Raw genomic sequence first — 19,620 nt, 5'->3', positions numbered from 1 at the left:
TGGGATATCAAAGGCAGTGAAAGATACATATACGCAGCCTTCAAAAATCCATCAGATGAAGGTATCTCAGGAGACAAGAAAGTGAAGCTAACATTGGTTTTGGACGTGCGTTGATGTCTTCCCACCTTGGAATGCGTCCTCTGAAGGCAGCATTTTTTAAGCTTTCAAACGCAACCTAAATATCACTTAATCCATGGCTACCTCAGCAAATAAATTTTTTTTTTATATATATATTAGAAAAAATAGTCAATAGACCTATCAACAAGAGGAACACTACAACAATGAATCAATTTCATTTTCAAAAACAATCGATAAGTGAAACAAAAGATGGCACCAGTTGCATTTAAATGCATGTCTGTGTGATACGAGAAACATGAAAGTAGCCCAAAACCTTCAACCTGCGGGCTAGAAAAAAACAACCCGTGGCAATAGTGCAAAGGTGCCATAGTTGACAACTAAAATTAGGAAATATCTGACTGCTGAATGCTATCAGAATAGAGTACTCCAGAGCACTGTGTAAAAAAGTTGTATAAATTTGTGGCACAAATCCTGAATCTTTCTCTGCACTGAATCTGATATGCTATACATTCCTGTAAGATCCACCTCATTTAAAGGGATAGTTCACCCAAAAATTTAAATTCTGTCATCAATTACTCACCGCCATGTCGTTCCAATCCTGTATGCATTTCTTATTTTCTGCAGAACACGAAAAAGAAGATATTTTGAAGAATTTTAACAAAACAGTTTTGGTTCCCATTCACTTACATTGTAATTGTTGTCCATACAATGGAAGCGAATGGGATTAAAAACTGTTTGGTATAAAATTCTTCAAAATATCTTCTTTTGGAATGACATGAGGGTGAGTAAATCATTTTTGATTGGACTATCACTTTAATTCTAATTCCGAATGTGCTTTATGAAAGTACAAAATTAAGCCATTGATTAAGGTTGCAACACCACAACAACTACATTAGTTTAGAAGGATTTCCTTATATCTATTATATTTTTCATTAGAGAATCTCAGATGTACACTAATTCAAGAAATGTGGTTTTCTGATTTACCAGACACTGCGGCCATTGTACAGTACGTATAAATCAGCTTCTGCTACTTTAAATTTCAGATCCCTATTTGACGACATCTTCTCTCAACCCATGCTTTAATTATTGAACTATACATCACTGTAAAATGTAGGCCTCCTTTGCTCCACTTACAAGAAAAATGTCAAGATCCTCATTTTGATCAAAACTGAAAGTTCAACATTAGATATTATGTAGGAAAGGGGAACTGTTCTCTTAAATATAAGGCTATATTGTTGCTCACACACACAAACAGACAAGCCCATCTGCAGAAATACAACAGGCTAAGTAAAATGCCATGAATAAATAATGTACTGAGAGCCACAGCGTAGGGCAGCCAAGGCCTTGCCTCCATTTATAGTCACATAACATGAAGTGCAGTGAAGGTTTGGAGCTCTGTGCAACATCTCAAGTGGGCCACAGCTCGACTCGGCTGCGGGAATGTCCCAAATGGGAACATATTGTGGGCAATACATAAATATATAAAGCTGTACACAATAGGTCAGTTTTAGCAGATGCCACAGGCAGACCAATAGTAAAGCAGTGGTACAATATTTTGAGTACACCATACACAACAGCAGAGTATCCTATGGGACCTCAAAAGGATAGGCAACGTAGGCTTTAGCTTTGTAGACTTGGTGTGCGTGCTGGGGATCAGGGATTTGGGGATTCATTAAGGAAAGAGTGAGTGGGAAGACCACTGGAGCTCATTAAACACTCTGGGACAAAGTCTTTCGGCCTGGAGCCCATTTGGCCTGCTTACTTCTACCTCTTCAGTCACTTCCACAGAGTGCTGACAGAGAGACGTTGTACCCGGGTCCCCGTGCCTGCCCGTGGCCTGCCTATTCAGCTGGCAGATCTGGGCTTCATAAGTCTGCCAAGCAGCGTGAGTGTCCATGCCTGACAAATGTAACCCTGTTTACTGTGCTCTTAATGACAGTGAAATAGGGAAAAGAGAGATGCTCCCATCTAGGCAAGAAAATAAGTGTCCTAAAACAGCTATAAATAATCTGAAATTAGACTGCTGAACCATGATTACACAGTAACAGTGTCTGTGAAACCCTAAAAAATATCCCATAGCGATACTTGACACTATAATCAGGAATAAAGTCCCCCCTTCTTTTAACTGAGAAGCACAACCCACGCTAACAAGTGAATTACTATGCTGTCATTATATGGGAAAATATTTCAATCTGATAAACCTTAATTAAAGGCACACCCAGAGATGCTCGTAAATTTGCTGTTCAAATGTGGTTATTTTCAATTAGGCAGATCAAGAGTGTTCAGCGTTGAAGCAGAGATCTCTAATCAGATTGTGCTCACTCAAGCTATTCATTATTCCTAGCAATTCTACACATAGAAGGGAATGCTAAAAAGACAGAGCTGATGTGCACCTTTATCGATCTTTGGATTCTTCAGATTAATTGTTCAACAAAATGAAGTTATAATACTAGTCTGGAGATAAAATTGCATTTATCGGTATTCATCGTTTGGCACACTTTGTGCTGAAATTGAAACCTGTGTGTGACAGAACATAAGAGATTTGCTCTTTATTTGATGCCACAGTATGAACATTTAGGGCTGAAAGGAAGCTATAGTATGTATACGAATAATTTTCATAAATCAGTATTTTATTCTTGTTTTTCAATAAAAATAACTTTAAAATAAGATAAATTTACATACATTATTTAATTTCTATTGCATTATTTAATTATTAAATCTTTTTCACTGGGGTGAAGCAGGGATTCCTAAACTTTTTTGATTGTTGATCCCCTTTTACCTAAAATATTTATATTAAAGAACTGCCTTAGATTTTAAGTTAATATTTCAATAATTTAACAACACATTTGCATGTTCACATTTCTCTGATGTTGGTTAATGGTCCCATAACATGCAGGTAAACAAATTAATTATTTAATTATTTTTAATGGGTTTTTTATTGTATTTTGATTGTTTTGTATTTTAAAATGTATTTAATTTAATTTATTATTTATATTTAATTTATTTGTTTTAATGTTACAATTTTATGATTTAATTCATTATTAACTTTTCATCATCAAATTAAACCCCAACAATTTCCTCATGAACCCTGCAGTAAAGGTAAAAAATATATATTATTTTACACCGTTTTTCTTCTCAAGTAAATGTATATAGTTCTGAGGATGTTTTGATATTTTTTACTGGAAAAAGATAATTTTTGCAGTGTAGCTCATGATTTCATGATTTGATGTTTTTAGAATCCCTTTGATCTACTAAGAACAGATTCATCAATGGTATATATGGGCATGAAATACTGCTCGAGGGGAACCGTCCTCTTACCTTTGATTGCAAACACTCCATGACAGAAATCTTTGAAGTTAATTCTGCCATGAGCATTGGGATCCAGGTACTTGGCAAACTTCTTAACCTGAAAAAAAAAAAAGAAAGAAAAGAGGACAGTCGTGAGAATGGTAAGCACAAAGTCACCTTAATGAGGAGGGCGATCACCTGACATGTTCAGGATGGTACCTTCCTATAGATAAATGGGAAGATGTGTGTATTATCAGTGGTCAGCTTCACCTCCCACAGATGATGCAGTAGAGCAGCTGCTGTCAGGATGTGTCGTCTCCCACTGTCAGCAAGTCTCTGTGTTGGACAGCTGTCCAAGAGAAATAGACTGATCCTGACATTCTGCTGACACGTGACACGACTCGCTTACTCAACTCATAGACGATTTGGCTTCAAACACCTTGGCCAAGCGTAGCTGTATCTCATAAACCATGTTTTTCTGATAACAGTGAATACCGTATTGCTCAGCGGTTGCTTTTTCGTGACTTAGAAGACTTAAGAGTTCTCAGTTATGTTTAAGTCTCAAATGTTCTTGTCCAACATTTCCTAAAGATGACACACAGACCATTGTTAACATACAGTCTGTTTAAAGCTATCAAATGTGAAATGTGAAAAAGTATAGCTCAGATCATTTGGTCTTGGAAGAATTTGATGATGAATGTTCATAGCAAGTTCATAGTGATATAAGGGGCTTTCGCACCAGATAGTTCTAGGACTAGCCCACCAGGGCGGTTCCCCGAGAACTAATGGTTCCCCTAGGAACGTTTTCCTGGTTGCATTCGCACCGCCAGTAGGAACTCTGAAATGACGTGAGCCGCGCTTGTTGTTGTGACTTTTATTTTGACGGCGCTGAGAACGCCAGAGCCTGAGCAAACAGTGTTCGCATTCTCCATGTTCATTAGTTTATGATCTGTCGAACAGTCTAATATGTTATTAGATAAAACTTTTATACATAGACAGTAATGAAAAGTTATTAGCGTTTGCCATGTGGTTGATGTCCAGTGTTGCTAGCTGAGCAGAAATACATGATCATGTTTCACTTGATCCCTTCAAAATTGCGTTGGATTTTCTCCTCCGCGTAAAGGTTAAGAGGCTCATCTATCACTGTTTTCCATGTTCGTAGAGTTAGTTTGTGGAGTAAATATATAGGCTATAATCTGTGTGTTTACACAGCCTTTTTAAAAATGGCGGTTGCTGGTGTTTCGCGTGCGTTCGGCCAATCAGCGAACACTAACGTCACGGATAGTTCCTATAGCGCTGGTTTAGACCCTACTCTGAAGTAGGAGCTAAATTAGTTCCTCCAAAAGTAGTTCCTAGAGCTAAAATAGTTCCTGCGGTGCGAACGCGCCAAAATCCGGGTACCTTTTTCTCTAGCAAATGTCTTCATTCTCACATCTATATGAAACTGAGACATCAAGGTTTGTTTGTTTGTTTATGCCAGCTACCTTGGTTGTATGGTGAGGGAGATATCAAGATCTCATTAGTCATTTTTCATTCCTATGGGAAAGTTGCCCTTAAGGGCTGCCAGACTTGTTCGAGTTTATGAGAAAACGTTCCATGGTAACACAGAATTCATCATCACTGTGTTTCACACCTCCAGTGGTGGACAGTAACGAAGTAAATGTAATTCGTTACTGTACTTAAGTAGTTTTTTTGCGTATCTGTACTTTACTTAAGTAATTAAATTTTGGAAGACTTTTACTTTAACTCCACTACATTTCAAAGTCAAATATCTTACTTTTTACTCTACTACATTTTCAAAATCAGTCGTTCCTTTTTATTTATGAGTGGATAAAAACTTAACTGGTCAAACGAGCCACCAATCACTAGCCTAACGTGCGTGCTTTGTTTTGAACTTGCCTTGGCGCTATCTGCGTGAACCAGAGCCGTTAAATATGAGAGTTGCGACCATAGACAGTAGGCTATGAGGTTGCGACACACTAGGCTTGTTCGACTTGAACCGGAGCTGCACAGACCGATCAGTTTATGACATCGCGAGAGTGATTGAAAAGCATACAGAGCCGTCTACACTAGTACACTCTAATCGATCTCGCAGTATTTTAATATCATTCACCGAATGGTCTGTGCAGTGTGCAGCCGCTGTGATCTCGCCTCCGCGCGGTCACGTGATTCGTGTAGCTCTCAATAGTTCCAAACAAATCGCGTTGCCAATGATTTTAAGCGGGGCAGAGAGCAGCAGCAATTATCGGTAAATATTGGGGCATAATGAACATTGCTTATTACGTTGACACTAAAATTACATGCATATAATAGCATTTTTTTTTCTGGGGAGTAGCAGAAACACTGCATTATGTTTTGGTGTTTAATTTTGGAGGGAAATTGGCTACTCCCATAACGTAGAATTTTTTTTTTATATATATATATACAAAAAAAAAAAAAATATATATATATATATATATAGTCTTCCAAAATATATACAGTAAATACTGTAAATGTATTGGGAACAGTGCCCTTCCGTCCAAAATTAAACAAACAAAAAATGTATTCAATTCAAATATATATATATATATATATATATATATATATATATATAGACTAATTAATGTCATTTTATTAATAGATTGATGTGCCAAGAGTGACATTGGAGTCTTCACGTAGACTGAGTTAAGCAAGAGTCTTGTGACAAAAATTATAATAGGACATTATAGTCATAAAAAAAATCATAGTACTTGGATACTTAAGTACATTTGAAGGCAAATACTTTTGTACTTTTACTCAAGTGAATGTTTAAAGGCAGCACTTCTACTTTTACTTGAGTAATATTTTACCTTGAGTATCTTTACTTTTACTCAAGTACATGGTATGTGTACTTCGTCCACCACTGCACACCTCACACACAGCTCCTTGACAACGTCACTCCTTTCTAAATATATTCACCTCCAATAGGAGGAGAAGTGTTCTTGACAACCTCTCAGTCTTGAATCTCTCACCTTATAACCTGCTAGGATGATTCACCACGCTGCCAAGGAAAAAGAGGTGTTTAGTGCAATAGCTCTAACAGAGAGCTGAAACACAGTGGCCATTAAAGCAGGTGATGTGATGCATCTGTGTAATGGTGCATGCACACAGAGGAGCACACATGAGCTAAATAAATCACTTGCCCCAAATTCCTCTACTTCAGCTCAGACAGAGAGAGAAAGTAATTCAGAGAGGCCTACAGAAAAATGCAATTCATATACCATTCACACTATCAATCAAAAGTTTGGGTCAGTAAGTCCTTTTTTTTATTTTAAGAAATGTATACTTTTATAAATTAACTCAGCAAGGGTGCATTAAATAAAAAAAATAAAAAAAAAGTGAAATTTATAATGTTACAAAAGATTTCTGTTCTGAAATAAATGCTGTTCTTTTTGAACCTTCTATTCATCAAAGAATCCTGAAAAAATGCATCAAGGTTTCCACAAAAAAATTAAGCAGCACAACTGTTTTTAACATCAACAATAAAAAGAAATGTTTCTTGAGCATCAAACCAGCATATTATAATAATTTCTGAAGGATCATGTGACACTGAAGACTGGAGTAATGATGCTAAAAAATTCAGCTTTGACATTACAGGAATAAATTACATTTTTAAATATGTTAAAATAGAAAACAGTTATTTTGAATTGCAATAATATTTTCACAATATTACTGTTTTTACTGTATTTGTGATTCTAGGTTGAAATTACTCCAAACCATCCCTTTAAGCCAACATGCATAAAAGTTTTGTGCAGCAGAAGCATCAAATCCTGTTCTTAAATTGATAGTTAAAGTCCCCCTGTGGTGAAAATCAAGCTTTTACTGTTGTTTATGTCTATGTGGTGTTTTTAATATGCTTTAAGACAAACCATGTACAAATTAATAAGTCAAACACCATTGCTGAGTATTTTCTCTTTAAAACTGCAGTGAACTCAAATGCAAGATGAAATCGCTGGTGTTTCTGACATCACAAACTAACTACCTTGTTACCAATCACGTCAACGATTGGATCTCTGAGCTTGTGCAAGTGAGTGGAGGCGGGGCTAATTCTCATATTCATAGAACCGCGTATACTTAATGAGGCAAGGGTGTAGAGTTACATTCAAGCTATTTTAAGACATGAAGAATTTTTTTCAAGAAACTTTTTTTTAAATATGTCATTTTGGTGATCAAAGATGAGTTTTAAGGGATACAATTATTGACTACAGGGGGACTTTAACAGTAATGAAAATGCTGTCATCACTCACCCTCATATTGTTGCAAAGCCATAAGACTTTTGTTCATCTTCGAAAAACAAATGAAGATTTTTTTTAAATAATTTCTTCTGTCCCTCCATCGAAAGTCCATTACATCAAAACATTCACGCTTCAAAAAATTCATAAAGACATCCATATGAATTGAGCAGTTTAATCCAAGTCTTCTAAAGAAACATGATCGCTTTATACAGTATGATGAACATATTTAATTTAGGCTTTTATTCACATATAAAAGACTTGGATTACATTTATGATGCCTTTAAGGGGAATGAGAGGGAAATCTCTCAGATTTCATTAACAATCTAAATCATCTTCATTTGAAGATGAACTGAAGCCGTATGGGTTTGGAATGACAGGATACTCATGAGGGCGAGTAACTGATTTTTGGGTGAACTAACCCTTTAAAGATGTTCTTTGGCGCAGTTGTTTTCAGTTTACATCACTAAAACTGGCTACATCAGCTAAATCTAAAAATTCACACCACGTCCAGATTAGCTGCAGATTTATTACCAACAATTTGTTTCTTTAAACTCACTGAGCACATCAAACTTCGTCCTCACAGTCCTACGTGATGAGTTAAGCACCATTCTTGTTTTCAATTCTGCATTCTCTGTTACATCTTAGCCATGAGAAGTCATACAGCATCAATGAACGATTAAATTAAAGCTCTGTCAGATGCTGTTGACCCTCACATCTTGTCACTGTTTGATCTATCAGGGTCCCTGTGAAGTAGTGCTGCTGTGAATGAGCGTTGTGTCAAGGGCTCAATGTTAGCAAGCGCTCTTCAAGGCCACTACAGTGCAGCTTGTGGGAGGGGAAGAAGAGCAGAGGCACACGTTCACCACACGTTCTGCACTGAAACATCCTCGTGCTCTTCATGCATATCAATCACTGCAATCCTCATACAGCGTCAGGAAACGGACTGGAGGAGGAGATGGAGAAGGGGAGGGGAGAGATGAGAGTGAGGAATAAGGAATGAAGGTGAAGACTAGATGGAGGATGAAGAAAAAGCTGACCTGAAAAAGGCATCAGAGAAAAAGGAAAGGGTATGAGATAATAGGAAAGGAAAACGGAAGAAGGGGTGATAACATTTGAAATGGTTTAAGACTGAATGCAACTAATTAAAGAAAAGAAATGGAGGACGGATTGGTGAGAAGACCTGCCAGGACTTCGAGACGGTCATCACAAACATTCAAGCTGCTACCATGACTGTTCCTCACAACTGTGACTCAGAATCCATGTAGAGAGACTAGTCATCTGTGACTGTACCTCACACTCACACTCATGCTGTTACATCACTTACTTCTGCACAAAGCACTGAACTGTATCACAGTAAATGGTACAACATGGCACAAACACATTTGCTTCTGACTAATGACAAGCACTACTTTACAGCTATTTTTTTGCTGCACTTATTACAGGATTCTTTTTTATTATTATTCAATTTTACTCTGCTATAATAGTATCCAGTTAAATATAGAAAGCGGAAAATAAATGAAAAGTAACAGAGTAATATGTAACAAAAATAAATAAATAACATACGAATATGATAAAAGTTTACTTTACAATACCATTCAAAAGTGTGGGCTCATTAAAAGTTTTATTTAAAGAAATTAATACTTTATTCAGATTTTTTTTTTTTTTTTGACAGTAAAGAGATTTATGTTACAAAAGATTGATATTTCAAATACATGCTGTTCTTTTGATCTTTCTATTCATCAAAGATTCTTGAAAAAAGATGCATCACAGTTTCCACAAAAATATTAAGCAGCAGAACTGTTTTCAACATTGATAATAATAATAAGAAATATTTATTCAACACCAGATCATCATATCAGAATGATTTCTGAAGTGACACTGAAGACTGGAGTAATGATGGAGTAATGATGCTGAAAAATGAAAGCAATTTTCAGTACCTATAATCCATCATCATAATATTATTATTATAATTGTTAATCCCTTTCTGGTGTACACTAGATTTGGTGTGTATCAGTAGTGTACTTAAATACAAAAATACAACTAAAAATAACATACAAAAACACCATAAAAATTTGGGATGCACGATAATGTCGGCCATCATATCGGTATCGGTCGATATATGTTAATTTTTTATGTTATCGTTATCGGCCCGATAAGAAAATTTGGCCAATCTATCAAATCCGATAAATAATGGGTTATACAGTATCTTACAGTCAAGTCAAGTCAAGTCAAGTTTATTTGTATAGCGCTTTTCACAATACAGATTGTATCAAAGCAGCTTCACAGTATTAAATTAAAATAATACAACAAAGTTTGTTTCAAGAGGAATTTATTGATTGATAAAATTAAATTAAATATCCCCAAAATATCCCCAACTGAGCAAGCCAAAGGCAACAGTGGCAAGGAACCGAAAAACTCCATCAAGTGACCTAATGGTGTCCTAAAACTCCATCAGGTGACCTAATGGAGAAAAAAAACCTTGGGAGAACCCAGGCTCAGTCGGGGGCCAGTTCTCCTCTGGCATTTATGAGCTAGAGGCCGGATTGTAGTTTGAACTGTAGGATTATATGAATGCCTGGCTGAAGAGATGCGACTTTAATCTAGTTTTAAACTGGGAGAGCGAGTCTGAGCAACGAACAGCATCAGGAAGACTATTCCAGAGTTTTGGAGCCAAATGTGAAAAAGCTCTCCCTCCTTTGGTGGTTCTGGATATCCTAGGTATGACCAAAAGCCTTGAATTTAGTGATCTTAAAGAGCGCGATGGATTATAGGGCGATAGAAGATCCGTTAAATAGACTGGAGCTAAGCCGTTTAGGGCTTTATAAGTCAGTAGCAATATCTTATAATTAATACGGAACTTTATAGGTAACCAATGCAGTGATGATAAAATCGGTGTTATATGATCAACAGCTGAGACACTTCAGAAAATCATATACATTACAAAGAAAACAACAATTGCAAAATGTTAAACTATCATTTGAGAAAATGTAATTTACATAGTTTCACATTATAATTTACACCTCAAATCTGATGTAATCAGAGGTGATTACATACCGCAAGACATTGCGAGTTTGTCCTGTGCAGCAGTAATGATTTGTATTTTGGATTGTTCTGATTCTGTGGTGAAGGCAGGGCCGTCCGGAGACCCACGGCAAACGGACCGAGGGGGAGATCGTCCACCCTCTGGAACAACCCTCAGAATGGAACCCCAACCACCCCCGAATGCTATCGGACCGAGGGGTGGCTCCGCTCCCGCTACCTTGCACTATAGGCCCCGTCCCACACTTACAGAGTCCTTCCCCTTTGTGCCCACTATCAATCTGATAAAATCAACCCATTTGTCACCACTGCTCACACTGTTTAGCAAGCAATACAGTCGCACAACCTAATGTGTTGTAAAAATATACTGTCTGAGTTGGCATGGGTAATTTCTGAAATCAAATGAGATGATCTCAGTGCTTAATGATCACATTAATAATCCAAAATGACTGGAATAAGAGAGCCTAAAGCCACAGTAAATCATTACAAAAACAAATAATAAATCTTAATCTCTAAAAAAAAAAACTTTAGATAATACTGAATGTAAGTATGTTCAATATATGAAATAAGCACATTAAGCAGTGCACATCATCAAGATTTCCTGAAAAAGATTTAGGCAAACCGAGGCAGGTTGCTCATTCCGTTACCATTACTGCAGTCCACTGAGAGACTTATTTTAAATGACAAAGAGCCTTGAGGCACCACAATTCATTATGGATTCAATTGAATGTGTAAAGGAAGCCAATTAAACATCTTAATCAGCTGAATAAAACAGCAAGTGCCAACCAAGAATGGTTGCACATGGTTGAGCAGCACACAGAGCAGAAAAAAACGGACTATAATTTGTCATGTAAAGAAAATACTTCAGCTACGGTCAACTAAGAGCACCAAAACTCTCAAACTACAATCTCAAGATAAATCAAGCCATCTTTTGTAAAGTTATGTAACCTAAACCTACAGATCCAAAACAACCTGCATGTCCTTATCGTAAACACCACCCAGCATTTACTGAAAGGCCTTTTCAGCATCATCAGAGTGTTAGACATGATTACCATGGTGACAGTAAAGGAAAAGGGTATTTTTATACCCGTTATTTCATACTTGCCTAATGACACGAGAAAGCACATTCAGGGTCCAGATTCTCCAGTGTACGGTCTAATAAATTTAAAACAAAGCACGATGAGCGACTAAGCTGACAAATACAATGTAGCCCAACTGGGCAGAATAACAGGCGTCTCTGTAAATAAGAAAAGATAATGAGGATTAGCCGAAGCACCTGTGATTCCCATTATGTTGTTTGTTTTGGTCATGCTCTGGAAGATAAGCTGAACTGACAGATCAGCTAACCGATAAACTAAATGATCACCACGAAAAGCAATGTCACGTTTTAAAGTACAGCGTTAAATAAATCTATGAAAGGTCAGGTTATCATTATTTTGCCAATTTCAATATTTCTACTTAATTTATTAATTAAAAAAAAGTTCACTTGCTCTATTTTGTTAAAGGGATACTCCACTTTTTTTGGAAATAGGCTCATTTTACAACTCCCCCAGAGTTAAACAGTTGAGTTTTACCGTTTTCGAATCCATTCAGCCGATCTCCGGGTCTGGCGGTACCACTTTTAGCATAGCTTAGCATAGATCATTGAATCGGACAGGGCCATTAGCATCTCTCTCAAAAAAAATGACCAAAGAGTTTCGATATTTTTCCTATTTAAAACTTGACTATTCTGCAGTAATCGGCTCGGTAGACTATAGGGTCCACTATTTTCAGGTGCTGCGTCATATCATTACGCCTGCTGGACTCATGGTACGGCAGCAAAGTTTCTTGATTATTACGCAGGAATGAGAGTATAGTTCCTAGCCATATCAGCCTAGAAAATCGCAACTTTTCATTTTCCGTCGGTCTTAGTACACGATGTAACTACAGAAGAGTCAAGTTTTAAATAGGAAAATATCGAAACTCTTTGGTCATTTTTTTGAGAGAGATGCTAATGGTCTTGTCCGATTCAATGATCTATGCTAAGCTATGCTAAAAGTGGTACCGCCAGACCCGGAGATCGGCTGAATGGATTCGAAAACGGTAAAACTCAACTGTTTAACTCTGGGGGAGTTGTAAAATGAGCCTATTTCCCAAAAAAGTGGAGTATCCCTTTAACATAGTGCTACAGCTGTCTTCTGAGTGACTGAGTATAAACAGTAATTTCAACCAAAATACACAAACTCAGCTCAACTGATATTCAGCAGCAGCAGCAATCATCACTCAGGCCGGTGGATATTGACTGGTCACTCCGAGGAGACATGCTTTCCATTAGACAGATTTCTAGACAAAAGTATTTATTGGCAGGTCTTCAAGAAGCACACACTGAGCAACACAGCTGACCCACCGAAGCCAGAAATGCAAGGTCAAGATCTACAATTAAGAAAACCAGTACTGCTCGTTGCTTGAGATTCTACAAACAGAACGTATATAACATCATGATCAACATTAAAAATGAAATGAATGGTCATTTTGATCACCAACTAAAAGTGTGTAGCTTATTATAAATAAGAATTTCAAAATGTAGTTTTCAAGGTATCCTGTGTTTTGTTTATGTCAAGTATCACAATGTCTTCAGTACAACAAACAGGGAAAACCATCATGTCATGAATTTCTTTCTTCTGTGAAGCACAAAAGATATTTTGATGAATGTTGGTAACCAAACAGTTTTGGTTCCCATTGCCTTCCTTTCTATTTTTGTCCATACAATGGAAGTCAAAGGGAATGGAAACTTTTTAATCACCAACATTATTTAATACCGTCTTTTATGTCTCAAAGAAGAGTGTCACACAGAACGACATGAGGTGGGTACCTAAATAATGACAGAATTTTCATTTTTGGGCGAACTATACTGTACCTTTCAGGACATATATTATGTCCTGGACAACAACTATACATTTAAATACATTCTGTCATTAAACTGGGCTATTGTGGAATTAATATTGTGATGTATTCCTTGTTCCTTGAATATATTTGATCTGTTAAATCTACAAAAACAAAACAAAAATGAACTGTTGACTCTGTAAGTGATGGCTGATGACATCACAGTTGAAGGAGAGTGAGGAGACAGTTGTCTTGGTTACTTGGCGGAAGTGCAATTATTAAAATGCCAGTAGCCTAAATAAAACTATAGCACTATAAACGTCCAGCACCAATTACAGAATACAAGCCGACCTGTTTGCACAAGATCGGTTAAAGTGATTTACTGAAATATTCCCAGAGACTGTTAGGTGTATGGGTACAAAAGTGCACTGCAGAATTAAATGACAAACATTCCTGAGTCAAGAAAATGAGTGAATGACTATGTAAAGACAGGTTCTTACTTCATCTCCTTGGCCGAACTGTAGACCGAGGTCCACGAAGTGCTCAACACGAATATATCCGTCTGCATCCTCGTCGCAAACGTCGAACACTTCTTTAAGCTTTTTCAGGAATACCAACAGCTGTTCTTGGTCGGGGAAGACATTGCCGTCCATTGTTATGATGATGCGCTGTTAAACGCGTTGTATTAGCGAGATTGTGATGCTGTGAGCGCGCTCGCCATCATCTCTGCTCGCGCGGAGCTCAGCTTCACTCAGCGCTCTGACATCAGATCAGCATCACTTCAGTTCAGCTGGAAGAAACCATCATCTGCGCGTGCGGAGGGGTAGCGCGCGCCTGCTGACGTCACCTGTGATGCGGATGTGTTTAGCTCGCTTTAATTGGTTCACGCAGTTGACATAAATGTCAACAAAACTCTGATTGGATTAAATCAATTGAATTCACTTTAACATAATTTTGGACTGTTCTGAATCCAAAGCAGTTTCAAAACAGATACAGTAGTAGTAGATGGTCATATATGTTCCTGTACTCTTGTCAGCACTGCTGAATGAATATCAGTTCATAATATTCTTACCATTTTCATGTAGGCTATTATATATATACTATCTTTGCTATTCATTACTCAACAGAACTCCGCTTTCGCATGGGCCAAACAGAGAGAATTTGAGACCAAGGATTTAGTTCTTGCAACAATGGCATGACAAAGAATCGGATTGTTGTAATTCCAATTTAAAATGTTATAATGTTTATACGCCCATATGAAAGGATTTTATTTATATTATTTAAACTTTTTAATCTGAATGACTCTCTCTGTATTGAAAAACGTTTGCTTTTACCGGCCTCATCCTTCCAGAGAGAAAACACAAATGCAGCATATAGTGTGCAACGACCGGGTTCTGCAAGTAAAAACTCCATTCGGGAAATTGTTTTATAATAGTAACTTATAAACTTTTAAAGTCAGACCAATTGAGATCTTTGATGTTATTAATTGGCGGTATACTGTTTGCCTAATTTTTTTTTCCAACCAATCAGAGTCACAGCGACAAAATTGCGCCAAAAGAGCTTGCAGGGAACGCCCACTCCTATGAAGCACTGAGAATGACATAACTGAGATGGTCTCCCTATGCTCTCAAAATGCTTCAATATTTATACACACACTGTATATACAGTATGAGGATAGAATGCAACAATCTTTCCATTCTAATAACAGCATCAAAAACAGTTTATGCAACAATTTAAATTTCAGAAGTATAAAATAGTTCTCGGTCAGCTCTATTAGCAACTGAGCATAAATAATCATATATAATATTATTACAAGGATAATTTAAAAATCATTTCTATTATCATTCATCAAATCACATAGCAGCTCAAAAGCTATTTTTTGACCCACTACAGGGGAGCTGCCAGCAAGGGTAAAGCTGCGTAGTCAAGATCGGGAGCATATTCATTCACAAGTAAAAAAAGTGTACTTTTTAGTTGTTGGTTTGTGTGGTGACTTCACTTATCTTCTGTATTCATCATATCTTCTGTATTCATCATTGTTTACTGTATTCATCATATCTTCTGTATTCATCATTGTTTACAAGTCCAAATAGGGAAAGATGCTATTCACAGTAAGTTTACAAACTAAATGTAAAAATAAGTAATATGATATTTGTAAAAAATAAAAATAAAAAATAAATTAAATCTCGGCATTGCAGTGATTAGTAAAAACAGTCTTTGCCAAGAGGTTGGCTATTTGTATTCACTATATAATAAACAGACACGGCCAATACTCCCTTTTTTTTTTTTTTTAAACAAAGTATTTATTTAACTGACATTGAGAATAAAAAATAAAAGGTTAATACAATTTCATGATAATTTTCCACAAAACAGAATTAAAATAAGAAAGGTTATCCGAATAGGTGTGTCTCAGGCTGCATGTTTTCTGACCATCATCCGACATTTTCCATAATGAGCCGGGGCTCCAGAAGAGAATCCCAGCGCTCAGTCAGCTGCAGTAAAGACATCAAAGACAGGCTTGTTTTAGCCTACCACAGCATACGCACTTGTACAAAGAACTGCCCTTATTCACTTCAACAATTAAAAGGGATAATCAGAAAGCAACAATTGTGTGGGATTGGGGGATGGGGTTACAATCCAAACTACAAAAAAGGGTTTAGAGCTTTGCCAAACAGCACTCACATTAGCACTGTCAGCTCAGGACATACACGGCATGTGTTAAACATGGAGTATGCACTTTTATATTCCTTTGTGTCAAATGCATTTCCCCAGCAAGTGTAGTAACTATGATCCAAAATCTGAATTCACCATATGACATGAGCTGAGATATAATTAGTTGTGGCGCTAATTAGTCGCTCTTCGTGCTTCAAGCTTCTTTTTTTATTTTTTTCATATGACTACCGCGGACTATCTTGCTGATATCTAAAATATCTCCCCACCAACAAAGAAGGTAACAGCCGGGAGTTAATTTGTTCATTACAAATTACATTGTAATTACAAATGATGAAAAAAAATAAAATAAAAAATTATACACATTCACCTAATGATGTAGTTCCAGTAAACTTGCCTGTGTGTTTAGTATTATACCGGATCAGCTCATGTACAACCTATAATAAAATCTTTTAAATATATAGATAGATCTTTCCCTGAATTCTGATTGGTCAGTTCAATGTTCCAGCCATACTAAAATCCACTTGATGTGGGTGTGTGAACCTAAAGTAACATTTAAGAGAGCATTCAGTACCTGTGATCCGTGTGTGACAGCATACTCCACTATCTCTGATCCATCAGCGTTCTGATATACCAGGTCAAACTTGCCAGGTTCAACTGGAGCTAAAAGACACATAACAAAATAAATTATTGCTGCAGAAGGAAGAGTGCAATCTAGCACGTAATAAAGCAGCTGCCAAGCTTCAGGCGTCAGATTTATATAACAGTGGCAATAATAATAATAAAATTATTGCTGTTGGTTATACCTTGAGGTTGAGAGAGGAGTTCAAGCTCCATCACTTTTGTTTGAGGATTGAATGCAATAATCTTCCCTTCCTAAATAACAGCAAAGACTGTTTTAAATGTGCACACAACACAATTCACATTACAGAGGTGTACGATGGCTTACTTTATAGTCAGACACCTCTGGTGTGTAGTTCTCGGTCAGCTCCAAAAGCTGTGAGACAGGAGAGAACGATCAAAGAGATTCAAAGTACATCTCCATGGAAAACTGATCACTGGCATGTGCTCACTGAAACTAGAAGTATTATACTAACAACTGAGCATAAATAATCATGCATGTACAATATTATCAAGAAGATAAAAAAATTATAAAATAAAAAAATAATTCTATTATCATTCATCAAATCACATAACACCTTAAAAGCAATTTTTTGACCCAGTGCAGGAGGAGCTGCCAGCAGGGGTAAAGCAGCGTAGTCTCGTTTGGGAGCAGGTTCAGGTGGATTCTACAACAACACAAAACATCCACCGCATGGTTAGTGATTCAAGTTTTCAAAAATAATCAAATAAAACAATAAATACATAGATAATACATTACATTAATACATTTATAACTTATTTATATAATAAAGTATGAAAAACAAAGAACTATTAGTTGAAAGTGTTGTTCAGGTCTGGATGGATGACAGAAATTGTGAACATTTTTATGTTTAATTTTCAACCTTTCCTAACCCATGGTTTCACAGACAGGGCTTAGATTAAGCCAGAATTAAGCCTTAGTTAAATTAGGACGTTTAAGCAGCTTTTTTAAACGTGCCTTAGAGAAAAAAAAAAAAACATTACTGATGTGCATCTTGAGACAAAACAATGGCACTGACATATTTCAAGATATGCCAGTGTAAGTGTCTTAAGTAAGTGCATTTTAGCCTGGGACTAACTTAAGCCTTGTCTGTGAAACCGGACATCCACAGAGTCCTGCTTGAAAACCCTTGATTTTGTGGTGTAGTGGAGAATTTGTTAGCAGGCTTAAGCTTTAGTTCATTTGCTAAATTTAGATAACAGTAGCTTCTTATAATAAATCACATCTTCACATTCATCTCACCTGCAGAATAAAACTTTCATTAGTCAGAGAATCGTTCGGTTTCTGCCGCTCGAAAGGAGAGTCTTGTTTCCACGGTGTTCCCTTGGCCCTACCAAAATCTCCTCTCCAACTGCCTCGATTTGCACCTCGACCTCTGCCTCTCTCCTGACCTCTTGTGTTTCCTCGGCCTCTGCCTGCTGCCTCACTCAAACCGGCAATTCTCAATCCCATTCCTTGTAGGTTTGGTTTTTTAATCACAAGCTCTATTTCACTGGCATCCGAGTCTGAGCTCTCTGCCTTATCCTGGGGCTCTTTAGACACAGAAGACGAGACCGACTGAATTGAATTTTGAGTGGTTGAGGATGGTTGACTTGCTGCTTGTGATTTCTTGGCTACAGGTTTGACTTGGCTGGGTGATGAGGAGGAAGAAGAATCTGTGGAGCTCTCTCTACGTTGAGGTGTCTGTAGTAGAAGTTTTGAGTTTGTGCTAGATGGTTTCGGTGTAACAGGAGGTGGCTGTACAGTGATGCTGCTTTTGGATTTATTAACAGCACCCGAAGATGATGAATCCGATGATGCGCTTTCTTTTCGCGCAGCCACAGCGGGCTTTTTGGTTGCACCGTTCTGCTTGGGTTTAGGTTTTGGTGGAGAGGCCTTTTTGTGAGATTCGTCCTCACTGCTATCTGAAGAACTTGACGTTGGTTCATGATTCTTTGAACGAGTTGTTTTGTCACTGATGGCGACAGCGGAAGTGCTTTTTCTGTTGCTTTTCGAAGAGGAGGGGCTTGCAATGTTCTTTTGAGGGGTGGCAGGTTTGGTGGCTGACTCTTTCACCCCTTTTTTCTTCTTCTTTTTCTTCTTCTTTTTACCATCCTCTGCTGGTGCAGAGCCATTGCTATAAGCATCTTCATTCCTCTTTTTTTTACTCAGACCTTCACAGATCTGCGTCTCATCCTCTCTCACTCTTTTCTTGGTCTTTGAGATTTGTACTTCAGAGTTCTGGTAAGCCTCGGCACCATTAACATAAACAGGACTGAATACCTTTACCCTGTCAATGGGGATGACAAATAAACATTTATCAACATTTAAAAGGTTATTTAACCTAGCAAGAACGTCCACCACATTATTATACAAATACACTTCTTACCTTATACTGTCATTATCACGTACTATATAAATACTTTCTGTGGAAGGAAGGTAGCAATCCTCAATAAACAAGTCTAAAATAGTCTTACGGCTGTAGCCAAACTTTTCCTTTATAATGCTGGAAAGATCTGCGATAACTCGGCATTTGTTCAAGTCCACCAGCAACCAACACATCCGACACTCAGGTGTCGCGGGAGGAGGATAATCAAAGTACAATCTAACCCTGACAGCATTGAGACAGGAGGTGGCCATGCCTGAGCAGTATTGTTTGTTAGAATCAATGAGGCCGATGGAAGCGCTCACTGTTTTAAACGAGGGCTTCAGTCACGCTGTCACACCCTCTGCTGTCCTCTTCTGGTGTGGAAGAGAATAGTGGCGGTTTATTTATTTCCCAGTTCGTCAGCTGACTGAAATCACATG

General features: G+C 37.4%; 2 protein-coding genes across 2 annotated transcripts in view; both read right to left on the bottom strand.

The window, feature by feature from the left end:
• Positions 1-14,298, bottom strand: part of rab11fip4a (RAB11 family interacting protein 4 (class II) a) — a 52,458-nt gene extending 38,160 nt beyond the window's left edge. Inside the window, exons 1-2 of the mRNA XM_082165892.1 lie at positions 14,021-14,298; positions 3,397-3,484 (exon numbers count right to left, since the gene is read on the bottom strand). Coding sequence (XP_082022018.1) covers positions 3,397-3,484; positions 14,021-14,173 — 241 coding nt within the window. The 5' untranslated portion in view covers positions 14,174-14,298. The remainder of the gene's footprint in view (positions 1-3,396; positions 3,485-14,020) is intronic.
• A 1,382-nt stretch (positions 14,299-15,680) lies between these two features.
• coil (coilin p80) lies at positions 15,681-19,554 on the bottom strand. Its single transcript, XM_082165898.1, has 7 exons — positions 19,202-19,554; positions 18,076-19,102; positions 17,390-17,479; positions 17,140-17,187; positions 16,997-17,066; positions 16,765-16,853; positions 15,681-16,012 (listed from the first exon to the last, which is right to left on the bottom strand). The coding sequence occupies exons 1-7, from the start codon at positions 19,450-19,452 to the stop codon at positions 15,953-15,955; spliced, it is 1,635 nt and encodes a 544-aa protein (XP_082022024.1). The 5' UTR covers positions 19,453-19,554; the 3' UTR covers positions 15,681-15,952.
• Positions 19,555-19,620: the final 66 nt, after the last annotated feature.

This window comes from Leuciscus leuciscus (genome assembly GCF_965113295.1).
Source record: "Leuciscus leuciscus genome assembly, chromosome: 1".
In the NCBI taxonomy this organism is placed as follows: domain Eukaryota; kingdom Metazoa; phylum Chordata; class Actinopteri; order Cypriniformes; family Leuciscidae; genus Leuciscus; species Leuciscus leuciscus.
This window is presented reverse-complemented; position numbering and strand designations above follow the sequence as displayed.

Excerpts from the sequence above, each read along its gene's own strand:
- coil (XM_082165898.1), bottom strand. The coding sequence starts at position 19,452 with ATGGCCACCTCCTGTCTCAATGCTGTCAGGGTTAGATTGTACTTTGAT. Across the intron at positions 16,854-16,996 it reads ACTCCTCTCTCAACCTCAAG|CTCCAGTTGAACCTGGCAAG; the intron begins GTATAACCAACA and ends TGTGTCTTTTAG. Across the intron at positions 16,013-16,764 it reads CTGTCACACACGGATCACAG|CTGACTGAGCGCTGGGATTC; the intron begins GTACTGAATGCT and ends TCTTTACTGCAG.